The sequence below is a fragment of the Podarcis filfolensis genome (genome assembly GCF_964270895.1).
Source record: "Podarcis filfolensis genome assembly, chromosome: 16".
NCBI classification, from domain to species: domain Eukaryota; kingdom Metazoa; phylum Chordata; class Lepidosauria; order Squamata; family Lacertidae; genus Podarcis; species Podarcis filfolensis.
The window spans coordinates 41,700,600-41,717,479 of NC_139620.1; the positions used below are offsets into that span (position 1 = coordinate 41,700,600).

At 44.6% G+C, this 16,880-nt stretch overlaps 2 protein-coding genes across 3 annotated transcripts in view; one reads left to right on the top strand and one right to left on the bottom strand.

The window, feature by feature from the left end:
* TFIP11 (tuftelin interacting protein 11) overlaps window positions 1-16,880 on the top strand; it is a gene marked incomplete at its 5' end in the record, with an annotated part of 601,324 nt that overhangs the window by 524,418 nt on the left and 60,026 nt on the right. The window lies entirely within an intron of this gene.
* MYO18B (myosin XVIIIB) overlaps window positions 1-16,880 on the bottom strand; it is a 266,462-nt gene that overhangs the window by 229,602 nt on the left and 19,980 nt on the right. The window contains exons 3-9 of the mRNA XM_083589603.1: window positions 11,182-11,308; window positions 10,236-10,385; window positions 7,342-8,115; window positions 6,797-6,863; window positions 5,785-5,897; window positions 4,893-5,069; window positions 84-282 (exon numbers count right to left, since the gene is read on the bottom strand). Of these exons, the coding sequence (XP_083445729.1) occupies window positions 84-282; window positions 4,893-5,069; window positions 5,785-5,897; window positions 6,797-6,863; window positions 7,342-8,115; window positions 10,236-10,385; window positions 11,182-11,220 (1,519 nt within the window). The 5' untranslated portion in view covers window positions 11,221-11,308. The remainder of the gene's footprint in view (window positions 1-83; window positions 283-4,892; window positions 5,070-5,784; window positions 5,898-6,796; window positions 6,864-7,341; window positions 8,116-10,235; window positions 10,386-11,181; window positions 11,309-16,880) is intronic.

A 16,880-nucleotide genomic window follows, 5' to 3' on the forward strand; every position in this document is an offset into this window, starting at 1 on the left:
ATGGAGGCCCAGAGAAAGATGTCCTGCACATGGAGGCCCCTGCCTCCTTAGCACATCACCTGCTGCCTCAAGCAAAGGCTTACCTGTGACTCGGTTGTCCATGCTCCCCACAGTGGCCACTAGGTATTCCAGGGTGTTCTGGCAGCAGGTGGTCTTGCCAGAATTGTTCCTGCCCAAGGGCATGATGGTCTGATCCTGCCGTTGCATAAGCATGCGCCAGTAGGCCCTCTGTGCCACGGAAAAAATGTGTGGGGACAGTCCATCCCGCTTGCCCTTGAATGCCTGGGAAAAGGTGAACAGAAGCAGTATGCCTGTGAGAACTTAGAAAAGAGCCAGCACAGAACAAGTCATGCCTGACAAAACTCATTTCTTTTACAAGCTTGGTACACCATGGGAATGCTGTGGACATAATATATCTTGATTTGTAAGGTTTTTGACAAGGTTTCCTATGAAATTATTGCAAGGAAGCTGGTAAAATGTGGGCTGAATGAGGTAACTGATAGGTGCATCTGTAGCTGGTTGACTGACTGAACCTAAAGAGAGCCCATTAATGGTTCCTCATTATCCTGGAAAAATGTCACATGTAAGATGGCACAGTATTCTGTCCTGGGCCCTTTGTTGCTTAACGTCTTTAGAATTCCTTTATGGACAAAGGAATTGAGGAGATGTTCATCAAATTTGAGAGGGGAAGCTAATGCTGTAGAAGACAGATTGGAAAACTGGGCCCAAACTAATAAAATGAATTTCAACAGGAACAAATGTAAGGTTCTGCACTTAGGCAGGAAGAACCAGATGCATAAATATAAGATGGGGTCACCTGGCTTACTAGCAATAAATGTGAAAAGGAGCTTAACATGAGTCAACAGTGTGATGCAGCAGCCAAAAAAAAAAAAAAAAAAAGCTAATTCCATTGTAGGCTGCATCCACAAAAATATAGTGTCCAGGTCAAGGGAAGCAACAGTACTACTCTAGTCTGCCTTGGTGAGACCACACTTGGAATACTGTGTCCAGTTCTGGGCACCTCAGTTTAAGAAGGATGTTGAGAAGCTAGAATATGTGCAGAGGAGGACAACAAAGAAGCTCAAGGGTTTGGAAACCAATGGATTCAACTTTGGAAGGAGTTGGAAGAAGATTCCAACTAAACATCAGGAAGAACGATCTGACAATAAGAGCAGTTCAACAGTGAAATGGTCTCTCTCAAGAGGTTGTGGACTCTTGCTTCATTGGAGGCTTTTAAGCAGAGATTGGATGGCCATCTGTAATCATAGGCACCAACTCTAGGGGGCTGGGGTACCTTTCCTATCCCCCCCCCCCATTATTTTCCTCTCGGAGTCCGGCCCCCTCAATACTTCTCCCACCTCACCTGTGCCCGCCACCACTGCTGCGCATCCCTCCTTCCTCCGCTTGCTTGCTCTTTCCCTCTGTGTGGCTTGGCATGCAGCAGCCAAGCAGAAGCACACGGACAGGCAGGTGAGCCAGCAGAGATGGCTCCTCCCTATGGCGGGAACAGTGGCCCTCTCAGGGGCCACCCCCCAAAATACTGCAGTTGCAGCCAGAGTGCTGAGCATGTCTGGTCAGTGGGTGGTGGCAGAGGAAGTAGGAGCAGGAGATGCAAGTGCCCAGCTGGCAGTCCAGGTCCCATGGGCAAGAACTGAGATTCTTGCATGCTCTCTTCCTTGTCCTTCAGAGCAGGGAGTCAACTAGACCAGGAAGGGCCAAGTGGTGGCTCCAGATGCAGAGTCATTCCTTGAAGTAATCTTATTTGGGCCCTGATCCTTGGCAACACCATAAATTCTAAATGAACGATGGTAAAACATTTCACGAAGGGGACGACAGAGGATGAGATGGTTGGATAGTGTCTTCGAAGCTACAAACATGAGTCTGACTAAACTGCGGGAGGCAGTGGAAGACAGAAGTGCCTGGCGTGCTCTGGTCCATGGGGTCACGAAGAGTCGGACACGACTAAACGACTAAACAACAACAACAACAACAAAACATTTCACTGTAGCTTTACAGATAAGGTGCTGGAGCAGGCGTTGTTTGCAAGTGATATGAAATATGTACAATATATTCCCTACTCTCCTAGATGAAAATAGGGACATTTCTCCCTCACTCCTAACTAACCATCCTCAACCCCCCATTCTGCCCCCCCCCCACAGAGCATTTCCTATCAGAAGAAGAGCAAGTGCCACCACCACTATACCAGTGGGACACAGCACACCCCCTCTACCATCCTGAGAGAACCACTTAATCTATTTATTTTATTTTATTTGGTAGATTTACAAAAAGAAAAACACACACTAATAAAGAAATCTTAGAAAGGGCCAAGATTAGACACAGACGCACAAAGCATTTTTTTAAAAAGGACTTTTTGCTCTCCGCTCCCGCTTTCTTCCCACCCTGCCCTCTCCCTGCTCCTCAGAGTCAGCGCATCAGGGCTGGGCCTTGGCATCTGTGGCTTCTCCTCCTCTTTGCCTGCTATCCAGCGGCCAAGGGAGGAGGCAGGCAGTGGTGACCATGAAGAAGCAGAGAGAGGCAATGGGATGCTCCCTCGCAGTGGTCACTGAGGCAGCACATCCTCCTCCCCAAGCTCAGCAGTGGTGGCACTGGCAAGGGAAACAGGGCCATTCCAGGATCAAATCAGAAGCTGGGATGGCTTTTGTAATTACAGGACTGTCCCTGGAAATGACGTTGGTATGATAACTGCAAAAAAATGCCTAGTATGGATGTGGCCTAAAGCTGCATACACACTACACTTTTAAAGCACATTCGAAGCACATTCCACCCCTCCAGGAATTCTTCGGGACTGTTGTTTATTGAGGGCTGCTGGCAATTGTCTCTCTGTGGGGGGGTAAACTGCAGTGCCCATAATTCTTTGAGGCAACGAATGTGCTTTAAGGTGATAAGGGTAGAAAATCTGGTGCATACTCAGTCTAAGGGGATTAAGAGGGAGTGCAGTTGTACAGCAATACTTCAAACACCTTTACCCTTCCTTTGATTCCCCCCACCCAAAAAATGGCAGATTGCAGATGAAGGGGAAGCATGTTTCTGTACTGAAAGAACTTTAACAAAAACTTAGAAGTTCTTAAAGGGGCTTTGCACTCCCCTAATCCCCACCTAAATTTCACAACAGAGAAAGTAGGCAACAGGCAAGTAGGCACTCTTTACAGTATCTATCCATGCAAAGTGATCCTAAATCTCTAGATAAGGAGGGCCTCACTAGTCCAGATTGAAATCCATCTTCCTGGTCGTTCTTCACACCACCTGATGACCACTGGTTGTGTTGCTGCCCAGATGGTGTTATAGGTTTGGGGGAGAGGTTTCCCCACTAAACCCTGGAAATTAATAAATGTTAGGATTTTGATTATTTGGAAAATACAAGGTGCAGAGGAATATCGAAGCAAAATGACCTCACCAGGCTAGGGCCCTGAAGAAACAATGGCCTGGTCTTTGCGGGCCATTGGGAATGCAAGAGAACTGTCCTTCCCTGTTGCCCTGAGGTTTGAATAGAGACTGGTGATTTGGAAGATCACAGCCTTTGGGATGGCTGAGAAAAGCCAGAATGATCTTGGCTAGCTGGCTGAAGGCTGCCTGGGAGAGATTGCTTTGACTCCAGTGCTGCCCTGTTGTGGGGAACAAGCCCCTCTTGAGATGACCATGCTGTACACCCTCAATGTAGATTAAAGGTGTAAATATGTGCAATTAATCCACATTTCTAAAGGCACAACAGTCTCTGCCACACCTTGATTCTCACTGGAACACAGGCCCTGGGTGAGGGTCTACAACCCTCTGGAATCTTGTCACAGCTTGGCAGAAATTGGAAGTAGCCTCCAACTTTTGCACCAATATTATCTAGCTTTTAAGACTCATTTTCTGCTGTATGGCAGTTGCCCAGGGTGGACTATGCAATTATTTGTGTTGACCTCTCCTCGTCACCTGGGTGTAGAAGTCACATCCACTGCTCCTGCTCATCAGCGGCATACAGCCCCTGGCAGGTGGCTCCTGAAGAAATGCAGTCCACAGGCTAATAAAGGTTTCCTCACCCCAGTGCTAAGCAGTGCAAGAACATCCTCCGCCAAGCATCTCAGACAGCCCTCCTCATAAAAGCATCTGGAGATGCAGGGAGGAACGTTGTGGCTGTAGCAGCAAAAGCCACGAAAAAGTCACTTATGGTGCCATAAAGGTGCACAGTGTAAGAATAAAGCTGTCATTTAAGGTGCCACAAGCCCTTGGTTTTATTTACCACCAGTAGTACAGGGGTCTGGGGTCATAGGGGATCAAAGACTTGCTTTTATTTCTGCATCAGGGTCCCTTTCTCCAGCACCCTAGAGCCACCCAATCAACATGGAAGAGGAGCTTTTTGTCCATAGAGACAAAGTCTTCTCACCCTCTGTGCTGCTCAGAGTGATGAGTCAACCACTGAGGATGGGCTCCAAGGAGAAGGTGCAACAGAAGAACACCGAGAAGGAGTTGTTCCATGTGCTCAAAAGCTAAGTGTTTAGAACAAGAAAACGTTTTCACGAGAATGGTGTGAAAGTTCTGTTACGTACAATGGAACTTGAAGAAAATGCAATTTAAGTCACTCTGAAAGGAGATAATGGAGCATTCCAAATGATTTGCCCATGTGCATGTCTGGAAAATAGCAGAGCTAGCTGAAAGGCAATGCATTGTTGCAATGCATCTCTAATTATTTTTATGATTGTGTAATTATAAGACTAATGTGTAATCTTAGAAGGGGGCACGGCTATGACCACCATGAAGGGTCTCTGCACTTCTGAGTGTCATTACATCACTGGTTGCCACAGGAAAGGGCAGGTCTCCTGCCAGGCAATTATCCTAACTGGGTAGAGAGGTCCTTGTTAAGCGGTGCCACCCCAGACTCAACCCCGTACCTTTACTGAACAAGTTGAAAAAGAAGACGGTGGTTCGATGGCGATCAGATCAGGACCACTGTGGGTGTAAAGCAGCTGAGACTGGTACCGGCGGCACAGAGTGTGGATGACGCTTGACTCATTCAGGCTGACTAGGGAGGCCAAGTCTTCGGCGTAGTCAAATTTTGAAGGATTGGTCTGGGGGATGAGTGTTATAAGAGCTCAACACAACGCTGCCTGCCAACCATGGTGAAATTGCTGTTTACATGAGTTTGCTCCCACTCCCTCCCCCACCCCCACAATTTTAGGAGGGGAGAGGATTCTTGTGCTCAGATTCTGCTTGAGGGCTTCTCATTGGGGCATCTGGTTGGCCACTGTGAGAACAGGAAGCTGGTCTAGAAGGGCCAGCAGACTCTTCTTATGCTCTTCTTTCTTTGTGGCAGAACCGGCCTGCTCCTCTGCCTGTATTCTTTCAGACCAGCTCCCCCTCTCCTACAGACTGCCTGGGCTTCATTCAAAACAGCTGGCAAGGGTGGGTGGGTGGGTGGGAGGCAAACAACCTCTGCTCATCATTTGCATGGCGGAATGTGCCCTCAAACTGCCCTATCACAATGGGCAACAGGATAGTGTCCTCCACCACACACCGAAGGGCATGTTTAGGAAGAAGACTGCTTGGAGGCACCCAGCACCTCCCCATCACCTTACCCTGCTTCATAGCAGGGCTAGCCCTGAAAGTCAGGGACTGTGAGGAAAGCAAGGGGACTCCTGAGGAGAAAGCCTCCCCAGTCCAGAGGCAGCCCATGTATCTGAAGTAGGCAAGGAAGGTGCCTCAGAACTAGACCAAGTAGGGATGGTTCGCTGCAGCCATGGGCTCTGCTGGAAGCTTGAGGAAGGGAGAGGCACAACAACTCACTCTCTGGACCTTTTCTTCATCCACCTCCATGATCGAGCCATCAGCTTCCACTCGGACTCGGACTGTCCCTGGAGGCAACTCAGGAGTGCCCTCATCTGGCTTCAGTTCAGTAGCTGCCAAAGGGGGGGGATGGAGTAGTGAGAGGGAAATGACTCTTCAAATACTTGAAGGCTCTTTGTTCTCTCCTCTTTGGCTTGGCCACAGATCAGTGGCAGTCCAAGGGCCTTTCTTGTAGACAGAAAGTCCTCAGGTTCAGTTCCCAGAGTCTTCAGGTTGGGCTGGAAATGCTCCTGCCTGACCTGGGAGAGCCACTGCTGCCAGCCAGCAAAGGCCAGCCTTCACCAACTCCATCAACTCCAACCAGCACACTGATGCTGGCTGGGGCTGATGAGAGTTATAGTTCAAGCTGTCTGGAAGACAGCAGGTTGCAGAAAGCTGGTGTAGACCCAGATAGACCAGCTGTTTGACCAGCTGTGTATAAGGCAGTCTCTCAACACAGGGGCTCCCAAGGCCCAGTGGTAGAGCATCTGCCTTTCATTGCATGCAGAAGTTCCTGAGTTCAATTCCCAATGGCATATCCAGGGAGGGCTGGGAGAGGCTCATGCCTGAAACCCTGGAGAGTCACTGCTGGTCACTGTACAGAATACTGAGCTAGATGGACCAAGGGTCTGACTTGGTATAAAGCAGCTTCCCATGCTCCTAAACTCTCCCCTCCTGCCATCCTCAGGTCGTGGATAATCTCACGCAACTCTACACATTCTGCACCCAGTGGGACCATTTCTGTAGCCATTCTTTCCTGTTCCTCCTTGGTCACACCTTTTCTGCCACCACTATCTCTTTAATTGAAGGAGAAGCCTCTGCTGTAATGCACCCCTATTCACACACATGATCATGTGCACTATTGTGATCTGGAGCACACGCACCACCAACAAAGAGCAGCTTCCCACCTTGACATTCTCACACCCTCGTAGCTACAAAGTGTAAAGGCTGGAGAAAACCACGGCCACCTTACCAAGAGTGAATCCATCTTTTTGTAACAGCCAAACTTTCTCTGTTTCATACCAGACATCATGGTACACCTGGGTGAAGGAAGGAAGAGTGAGGAAGGGGAATAATTGTGCACAATAGTTGTGGATCATTTTTGCTTTTCATCCAAATTCATTCATCTGTCAGGGATCTCCCACAGTCAAAGTTATTCCTTCCTGATTTGGTCCAAATGTTCAGAGCAATCTCAGAAATGAGATGGCTGAAGATTTGACATTCGGTGAAAGAATCTTCACTCAGTGAGGGAGAGGAAACAAGCGGGATTTCTACTGCAGAGGTTCCACTTTGAAAACCAGCATAGCTGAGACAGAACTCCAAATTCCAGGGAAGAAAAAATAGCCATGCAAGGAGAAGTTAGGAATCTTTGGGAGGCCTTGTCCAGGACACATGCAGAGTGCTCTGCACTAGGTAAAACTACCAAGGGTGCAGGATGAAGCCCTTCCCCAGCAAAGGGATATACAGCTGAAACCCTAGGAAGTGGGCCCATAACACTGAATTCAGCATCAACCTCACCTTGTCCGAATCTGTGCTTTCTCCAAGTTCTTCTTTGTTTTCTCCTGCCAACACTTCCTTAATTTCCTCTGGCTTCTCCTTCATTTCTGCTACTGGGGATTCTTGCTTTCTTTTTCCTCCCTTCCGAGACAGTTCCTCTTCCATTTCTCCCTGTTCCACCTTCAATTCTGCTAATACTTTCTCGGTTTCTACATGCCTCTCTTTGGGTTCTCCTGGCTGCTTCCCACTGTCTGTGGCCTTTTCTTTATTTTCTCCAAGCTCTTTCCCCTTCCCTGTAAATTTTGCCTTATTTCCTGGCTTGCTCACAGCCTCTTCCTTGGTCCTCATTTTCCAATTCTCCTTTCCTGGGCTTTCAAAGTGTTTGTTCCAGAGTAAATGGCCCTTCTTTTCATGTTCTGTTCCAGACCCAGGTAGATCCTTAGCACTGCTGCTTTTGATTTGATCTGGAGCTGCAGGAACTTTAGGAGGCTGAGATGCATCCAAGTGGACCTCCTCGCCCAGTGTTGGAACTGCTGGTGCTGATTTTGGAGTGGCCGGTGCTAATTCAGGCACAGGCAGTACTGGTTGCTGGGTGTGGCCACTCTGGGCAGTTCTCTTGAAAGGCAAAGGCTTCCTTTCTGGAATCTCAGACTCACCTTCCACTCCATGCTTCTCACCATTCAATCGTCCTTGCAGCAGCTGTCCCTTGTTGGCCATGTCCTCTCCCACTTCCAAAATGTTGGTGTCCCTGATTACAAACTGCTGCACGGGCCTGTCAACCTGCTTTCCTGGAGGCTGGGAAACAAACACACACTCAAGGACATTAGCACCAGAGGAGTCAGTCATGCCCATTTCCAAACAAAGCAGAGGGGTGTTTCCTAGAGTGCAGCAGCATCAGTTGAGACATAGTCATCTCAAGGGCCTTTCAAAGGTATTTGTGTCTGGTAGGGTTTGTTGCCTTTAAATAGGTTATATTAGATTCTTACAACATATTACAACATCATGCACACATAATAATAAAATATCCCATACCAGTCCAGAAGATGGAGTTAAGGCCATACATCCAAAATAACATCCAGATTGCATCATACTGTGAGTTCCTATCCCAGACAACCATTTGTACAGAAAGCAATATTCAGTTTATGCCAACCAAGACATTTTATAACGTGAGGGGAGCCGTCTAGTTTCATTTTGTTACTGTGTGTCTATACTGTTTGGTATAAAGCTATACCAAACAGTTACAAAGGAGTCTTTATGCTTCAAATTTTGTGCCAATTTTCCACAAGTGCTATTCCCATATTTTATTGGACCAGTCTGTCGAAGAAGCACTCTCTGAATTCTTCCAGTATACTGTATAATTATCAGCCTGGTATTTGGACTCAGCTGGGTCCTCCTGCCAGAAATTAAGTATTTAATGGTCATTGCACACATTACACAGGGAAGATCTGGATCTGCCAACCAATGTGGGCACCTAACAGGCCACTGAAGCCAGTCACTGTTCACTGCTGAGAATTCGGGGCCATAGTGGGTCCATTGTGTTCTCTCTACATTTTTAGATGCACATCCAAAATGGTGGTGTGTGAAGGGACCTGGAGGCCATCTCCTTTAAAAGTTTGTGTACATCTTATTTGTGAGTTTCAGTGGAAAGTAAGACATGAATTGGCAGGGGCTAAACCAAGGCATGCCTTCTGACTTTCTCAAAGTCTGGCAAAAGCTTCCCTCTTGTAAAGGGTTTTTAGGGCATGATCCTGCTTGCCTCTCTGCTTGATAGATGTTTCAACATCAAACCAGTGTAACTGTAGCGACTGGCTGACTTATCATTTGATATGGTGGTTATGATTTTATCACTGTGAGCTACCCAGAGTAGCTATTTGGACTGGGGGGGGTAGGATATACATTTTAGCCATTGACATTAATTCCCCTAAAAATTAATGCAAGGTGATGTGATGTCAGCACTACTCTACTGTAATTATTTCCTCTATTGCGCCAAAATCTAATTCAATAGCAAAACTGAATATATTTCATATTAAGGCAATACCTTTATTAGACAAATGAAAATGTAAAAAAAATAGTGTGCAAACTTTGCAGTTCCCCAGAACTCTTCATCAGGTTAGATGGCAAAAATGCAAAGTGGGGAGGGAAAGGAAGAGAAAGAAAAGGCACTTTTCAAGCACTTTTCTCTCCCCCAGACTTTGATGATGTTAATATTACTACTAATATTAATAATATTTCTATACTGTCCTTCACTCAAGGATCACAGGGCAGTTTACAATATAAAAACACAAACATTTATACCATAATAACAAACAATCACACACACACACACACACACACACACACCACACAGTTTAAAAGGCCATAGATTGTTTAATCAGCCAAAGGCCTGGAAAAAGGGGAATGTTTTCGCCTGACACCTAAAGATATTTAACAAAGGTGCCAGGCGAGCCATTTAAGGCTTTATAGGTCAAACTAGCACTTTGAATTGGAAACTAAATGGTAGCCAGTGCAGTCAGCCCAGGGGTGGTGTGAGATGCCAGTCTTTATTTTCCCTTTCCTTTTTTCTTTCTAGTCTGGTGAAGTATTTTGGGGGACTCAAAAGCTTATACACCATTTTGTGACATTTCTGTTGGCTGCATAATAAAAATATTGGCCCAATATCTTTTGATTTTTGTCCTTAGGTGCCAATACCTTTACATTTCAGACAGCAATTGTCAGTCTGTATTACTTCTCAAGTGTTGGGTTTGGAATAATTGTCCAAATCTATTCAATTGTTTTCATTTACCATTTATCCATTTGCCTTGGGGGGAAAGTAGATTATCACCTAACTAATGCATAAATATGGACAGGCCCAAGGATTCAGCAGTGCAGAGACTGCAGCTGAATGTTTTAATTCTCAGTTTTGTTTTCTTACTCACATCTTCTTTGGAAATTAATTTCTCTTTTAATTTTGCTTCTTTGGACTCCTTTTCTGTTTCCCGCACAAGTTGCTTGATGAAGCCTCCAGGAATGACCGAGAAAAGTGGGGGTGGCGAGGTGGGTGGGGGGCTGCGGTCTTCTTCCCTAATCTGTATACACAAGCAAAAATGGAGTTATTGTACAGCGCTGGCAAAGGCATTCCACAGAACCCTCTGCCACAAGGGCCACAGACCACACTAGCCAATTACACCCATCTGCTGCTTCTCTGTCAGGATTTTGAAAAGGGAAATAAAATCTGCTCTCACTGAAGATTTCCTAAGAGGAGCTACAAGGACAGAAAAGATGCTCAAAGGAAACCAAGCTGTGGCAGCGCAGGGGTGAAATTGGCACATGCAAACCCGGTAAAGCAACTTTGGCAGCAGGTGGGCAATTGGGTTCAAGAGGGAAAAGGATGGTGAAAAGGATACTTTTCCATGCTGCACACATAACGATTTCTTTCCTCCCATGCACACAGGTTGCAAATTTTAAAGCAATGCAAGGACCTGCCAGCTCATTAGACCAGAGGTAATGTGGGATGACTGGGCACATCTCCTTTTTCAAATTGCCTTCAATTCTGGGGAGGCAGGGAGGATTAGAATCAGCCTCCCGGCAAATACAGGAGGAGACTTCTAAGCAGAGAAGGCCGGAAAAAGAAACCAAAAGCAGCAGAATTCTATATGGAAAGCAAAAATCTAAAATTAAATTAAATTGTGCTGGTGATAAGCTATTTAGTATTGGGCATGGGTTAGCCACAGCAACAGGGAACCAGGAGACATTTGCAGTGCTTTCATTGGGTTTGTAAAGGCCTGGATTTCAAGGAGAGGGCAAAGCTCCTCCCTCATGCCATAGGCTCCAATCTCTCTGCATGCAGAAGGGCTAAGAGTGTGGTAGGGGAATGGCACTTTCCTTTTGTTCCCACAGAGCCAGACGTGATGAGATGGCCATGCTGATGTGGTGAGGGTGGCTCAGAGGTTATGGTGCTTCAAAAGATGAGACACAAGGAATGATGCTTTATGGAGATGAGGACACTGACCTGCCTCAGGACCAGAAACACACATAGTGCAAGGAAGAAAAAGAGAGAGAAAGACTTTTCAGACATCTGCAAACACAACCATTTCATTCACTCTACAGGGTTGTTGTTTTTTCTTGGGTGAGGTGAGAGACTCTGGGTTGAACCTGAATTGTTCAGTTTTTACATCGTACCATGGCCCCAGGTCATAGTACAATGTGAGTCACAATACAGCACAGAGTAAAATATAAAACCAAACAAAATAATACTATGCAGTCATTATAAAAACAGCATGACCACACTTACTTTTCATTTGCTTTTTCCCGGCATAATTCAGGATTTAAAGCTCACAGTCTGAGCACCCTTTTTGTTTTTTGCTCCAGAGCTTTCCCCACAAAACCCCACTCTTTAAAGCTCAGTCAGAGCAAACCTGAATTGATGTTTGTTCCGATTCAGCTTTAAAGAACAGGTTTTCATGGGGAAAGCTCAGGGCAAAAAGTGTGTGTGTGTGTGTGTGTGTGTGTGTGTGTGTGTGCGTGTGTGTGTGTGCGTGCGTGTGATCAGGTAGCGGGCCTGGGCAAATAAATATGTTTTTACTGAAAAAATAAAAGACTTTTACATATCTATGTGATGACACAGGGTGCAGCTTGCACCCCAAGAGGGAACGAAAATAAGCCAAGCAGGCAACCCAACCCTTCTTTGTCTTCACTTCACCACTGCAACAAAGTTGATCTCTCTGTTTTCAATGCAAAACCTTTAATCTATACTCATTAGCTTTGACTATTAAGAGAACACATGCACAAGACAAAAACTAGCAGTAGCACTCTCCTCTCTTATTCTTAAGACAGGTAATTTTTTGATGCAGCTCAGCTGAGACATTCATCCCATTACCAAATGAAGAACCTGGATATCATGGAAAGCAGCAGCTGGTGAAGGCTGTGATTTGGAATGGAACCAGGACTATACAGACATTTATTTAGTTAATAAAGTTATACGCCACCTGTCAGGGCAAAACAGCCTCTTGCAAGGCAGCGAATGCCATCCTGAGCTATCTTGTCCCCACCCATTTGCAGACACAATGGAATGTTGATATAAATTCACTGAACACTAGAATACCAAAACTCAATATAAAAACATTGAGAAGGTTATACTGAAAACATTGTAAACCTAGTTTGCATTATACTTGAACATAGGAAATTCTAAGCTCTGAACAGGTAAGATGCATCCCCTTTATTATATCAATGCTATTTTATTATTATAGTGAAGACTCTCTGCCACGATAATGTGTGTCAAACCTTATAATGAAAAAAATGTTTCATTTGCTATAAATACAAATAAATACCGTATTTTTCCATGTATAAGAAAATGTTTTTTTATTATAGAAAAATCTAAAAAATGGGGGCACATCTTATACACGGATAGTGCAGAGGGGGTACGAGCGACTAGTGTTAGCCGCGAGCATGAGTTTGTAAGTGGCAAGTCATGGCTGCAGCAAGGCCTGCTAGCAATTGACTGCTGCAGCGGCGATTGGGTGGGTGATTGGTGGCTGTATCTTATACACGGGTGCATATTATACACAGAAAAATACGGTACCTTGTTTTTGAAAGAAGGACACTGACAGCGCTCGTCTGTCTTACCCATTCCCAGCTTCCAGACCCAAAAGCAAGACAGGCAAATTATGACTATAGGGAGATGGGTAAAGAGTCCCTCTCATTGGGGTTCTAGTCTGGATCAGGGCCCTCACACTGGCAACATGTACTTTTAAAAAACAGATTTTCATGGATGAAAATAAAGCTGCAGATGACTCAGTAATGAACCTTATCAGTTCCTTGGCAGACTCCTTTCATTCTTCTGTCCAACTGAAGATAAATAAGCAATTATACTTCCAATTAAATTAAATTCCAAGTCCTCTTAGCATTATTCAGTTCACGCCGTAAATAATAAAGGATGGGGAAGATTCAGCTCTAAGTTTCCATTGTAAACTTTTTGCAAAATAGAGCTTCCCTCCCTTTTTCCATTTTTTTACACACACAAAATTATAAAGGAGATGGGGCAACTCTCATATGAGGAAAGTTTGCAGTGTTTGGGACTTTTCAATTTAGAGAAAAGGCAAGTAAGAGACAACAGGATAGAAGCTTATAAAATTATTGTGGGGATGATTAGGGAGGCAGGAGAGGATATATTATTTAATGATATCCTTCCTAACTTGCGCTAGCAAGTTCCATATTCTAGCAGAGTTCCAAACATCCCCCTTTTTAAATTACGCAGCAATCAGCTTGTTGCTGACTCATCTGAGTCTTACTATTAAAGATTCCTTCCTGGAAAAATCCCTTCTAAAAAGGAATAAACACAAGAACCTGATTAATGCTAATATAAAAGTAGTTTACTCAGATTCATTCAGGTTCACAGACATATCCCTGAAGGCAGAATTAGGTTACATAACAACTAGAACTATTCCATAAAGAAGACGACTAAGCAGTCACTTCTCCAAACACACAGCAACATACAAACTGATCTGAACATGGAGGCCATGGGCTCCTCCATGCTAGTACAATAGACCTCACACTCTTCAAGTCTGTCCCAGCTCAGGAGGAAATAGGAAGTCTTCTCCTGAGTGGGACAAAACATCCCCTAAAATGTCCACTGTAGGAATGTTGTACTTCACTACATTTTTACATCCCACAATTATGCATGAAATGGAGAAAGCAGATAGAGAAAACATTTTCTCCATCTCTCCTAACAGTAGAATTGTTGGACATCCAATGAAGAGTCAGGACTAGGGTTGTAACTTTTTTACTTCCTCCTCCCCCCCAAAAAAACACCCATTTTCCTGTATCATAACGGGATGAACTTTTGCTTAGAAATATTGTAAAAGGGACTAATTCTTCTTAGTTCTGAAAAAAGGTCACCCCGAAATGAAAAGTTGGAATCACCGTATATGTAACGTTGCTACTTGTCAGGTGCTGGTGGTGGTTGCTCGCGAGTAACCAGGCAGGACTCTGGCCTGTCTTTTACAGGTTTTATTGGTGCAAACTATTTACAGTGCAGAACCCCAAAGTTCATGTCCGTCTTAGTCACTTGCAGATTCCGGGAGTGGCCCCTTCCGGTTTCCCCCCCCAACATAAGAACTTAGACACCCCTCTGTACATTTCACCCCTCTGCACAAGCTGGGCGACGGAAATGGCATGTCTGTTTCCTGGCCAGCAGGGCTAGGTGAGGGCTTGGGCTCTCAGTCGCATCTTCGAGCCCTCCCCTCGCCTGGCTACCCCCTTTCCCCACCGCTGGACGAGGAGCTGCTCCTCAGCAGCGTCGGAGGCTTTCTGTATTCCCCTACCCCTCTCCCCTGTTCCGATGACAGTCCCCTGAGACTAATCATAAGTAATAGCACTTTAAAAAACTTTATGGAACTGTTTAGAACTTTTACAGGTGTCTGGGGACTCAGCTATACAGCTGCAAATAAAACTTTTTAAATGTGCTGTGTAGTGCAAAATATAAATGTGACCCTAGATGGCAACAGTGAGCTATCCAAATTCAATGTATTTGAATTTTTTTTTTAAGCATTTTCACAGCATTTTTATATGTGTGTAGCTTCCACCTTGAACTCCTAAAACTGTATTGGAGAATCCTGGAAGCAGGAGCCATCCATATTCCAGATATTCAGAAGTAATAAGTGCACATCACACAATGAAAGTGATGGGGGAACTTTATGGTGCTTGCAGCATAAACAAAGATTTATTCTAAGCAATAAGAAGTGATGTACAATGTACAAAACATTGTACAGTGGTACCTCAGGTTACATATGCTTCAGGTTACAGACTCCGCTAACCCAGAAATAGTACCTCGGGTTAAGAACTTTGCTTCAGGATGAGAACAGAAATCATGCTCCGGTGGCGCGGCAGCAGGAGGAGGCCCCATTAGCTAAAGTGGTGCTTCAGGTTAAGAACAGTTTCAGGTTAAGAACAGACCTCCGGAACAAATTAAGTACTTAACCTGAGGTACCACTGTACAAATATTAGAAAATTTGCAAGCTTTGTTTTTCCTGTACAGTGCTACCTCTGGATACGAACGGGATCCGTTCTGGAGCCCCGTTTGCATCCTGAAGTAAACGTAAGACGCAACTGCGCATCTGCACGTGCGCAGGTCATGTTTCGCCGCTTCCGCACATGCGCGTGACGTCATTTTGAGTGTCTGTGCATGCGCGAGCAGCGAAACCTGGAAGTAACACACTCTGTTACTTCTGGGTCACCGCGGAGCGCAACCCAAAAATACTTGAAGCTACTTCAACCCGAGGTATGACTGTATTATAATACATGTATATGCTATGAACGTTACATAATACATTATACAGTTACAGATACAAATATTGATTTATTGATTTTGGGGTGACCTTTTTTTAAAGATTTGGAAATGACAGTTCATTCCTTTGTTTTTAGGCAAAAGTTCATCTAACTAAGCTGCAGGAACATTTGGTTGTCAAAAAGATATAGCCCTATTCGGCATAGATAGGATTTCTTCACACAGCACAATGCTGACCTATGTAACTCGTTCCTACAGGAGGCATTGGGCAGTGGTGGCTACCAATTTGGATGGCGGATGGCTTTAAAAGAGAATACACACACACACACACACACACACACACACACACACACAGTGGTACCTTGGGTTACATACGCTTCAGGTTACAGACTCTGCTAACCCAGAAATAATGCTTCAGGTTAAGAACTTTGCTTCAGGATAAGAACAGAAATCGTGCTCCGGCGGCGCGGCAGCAGGAGGAGGCCCCATTAGCTAAAGTGATGCTTCAGGTTAAGAACAGTTTCAGGTTAAGAACGGACCTACGGAATGAATTAAGTACTTAACCTGAGGTACCACTGTATGTATGTTTGTGTGCGTGTGTGTGTGTATGTATGTATGTGTGTGTGTATATATATATATATATATATATATATATATATATATATATTTGCTTTATTAATTTCTACAAAAAAACATACAACAAATAAATAAAAACCCTTTAACACAATACATCTAAATATAATAATTTCCTAATACATATCTTCTATAATGACTTCCCATGACAAATTCATGAAGCATAAGACTATCAATGGAGGCTATAATCCGTTTCTAAAGTTATTTAATAAATAAAGCAGCTCTCCCCAGGGAGGCTTGCTTGGCACCTTTATTACATATTTTTAGGTGCCCAGCAAAAACATTTCTCCTCTCCCAGACCTTTGGCTAATTAAACCATCTATGTGCTTTTAGGGGGAGTGTTATTGTGTTTATGTGTTACTATAGAATCATAGAATTGTAGAGCTGGGAGGGGCTATATTAAGCATGTCTGTGTTTTTATATTGTAAACTGCCCTGTGATTCTCAGATGAAGGATGGTATACAAATTAAACGTATAAATAAATATAAATAAAACAGGTGGAGCCTGCTGTGTGGAAATACAGGATCAAGTCTTCTTGGTAATGACCAGATCTTTTTTTCAGCCGGAACTCACCAGAACTCAGTTCCAGCAACACTCAAGTGGGCACAAATACCATTATAAGAGAACAAGGGAGGTGTTTGTGGTGAGTTCTGGCACCTCTTTTTCT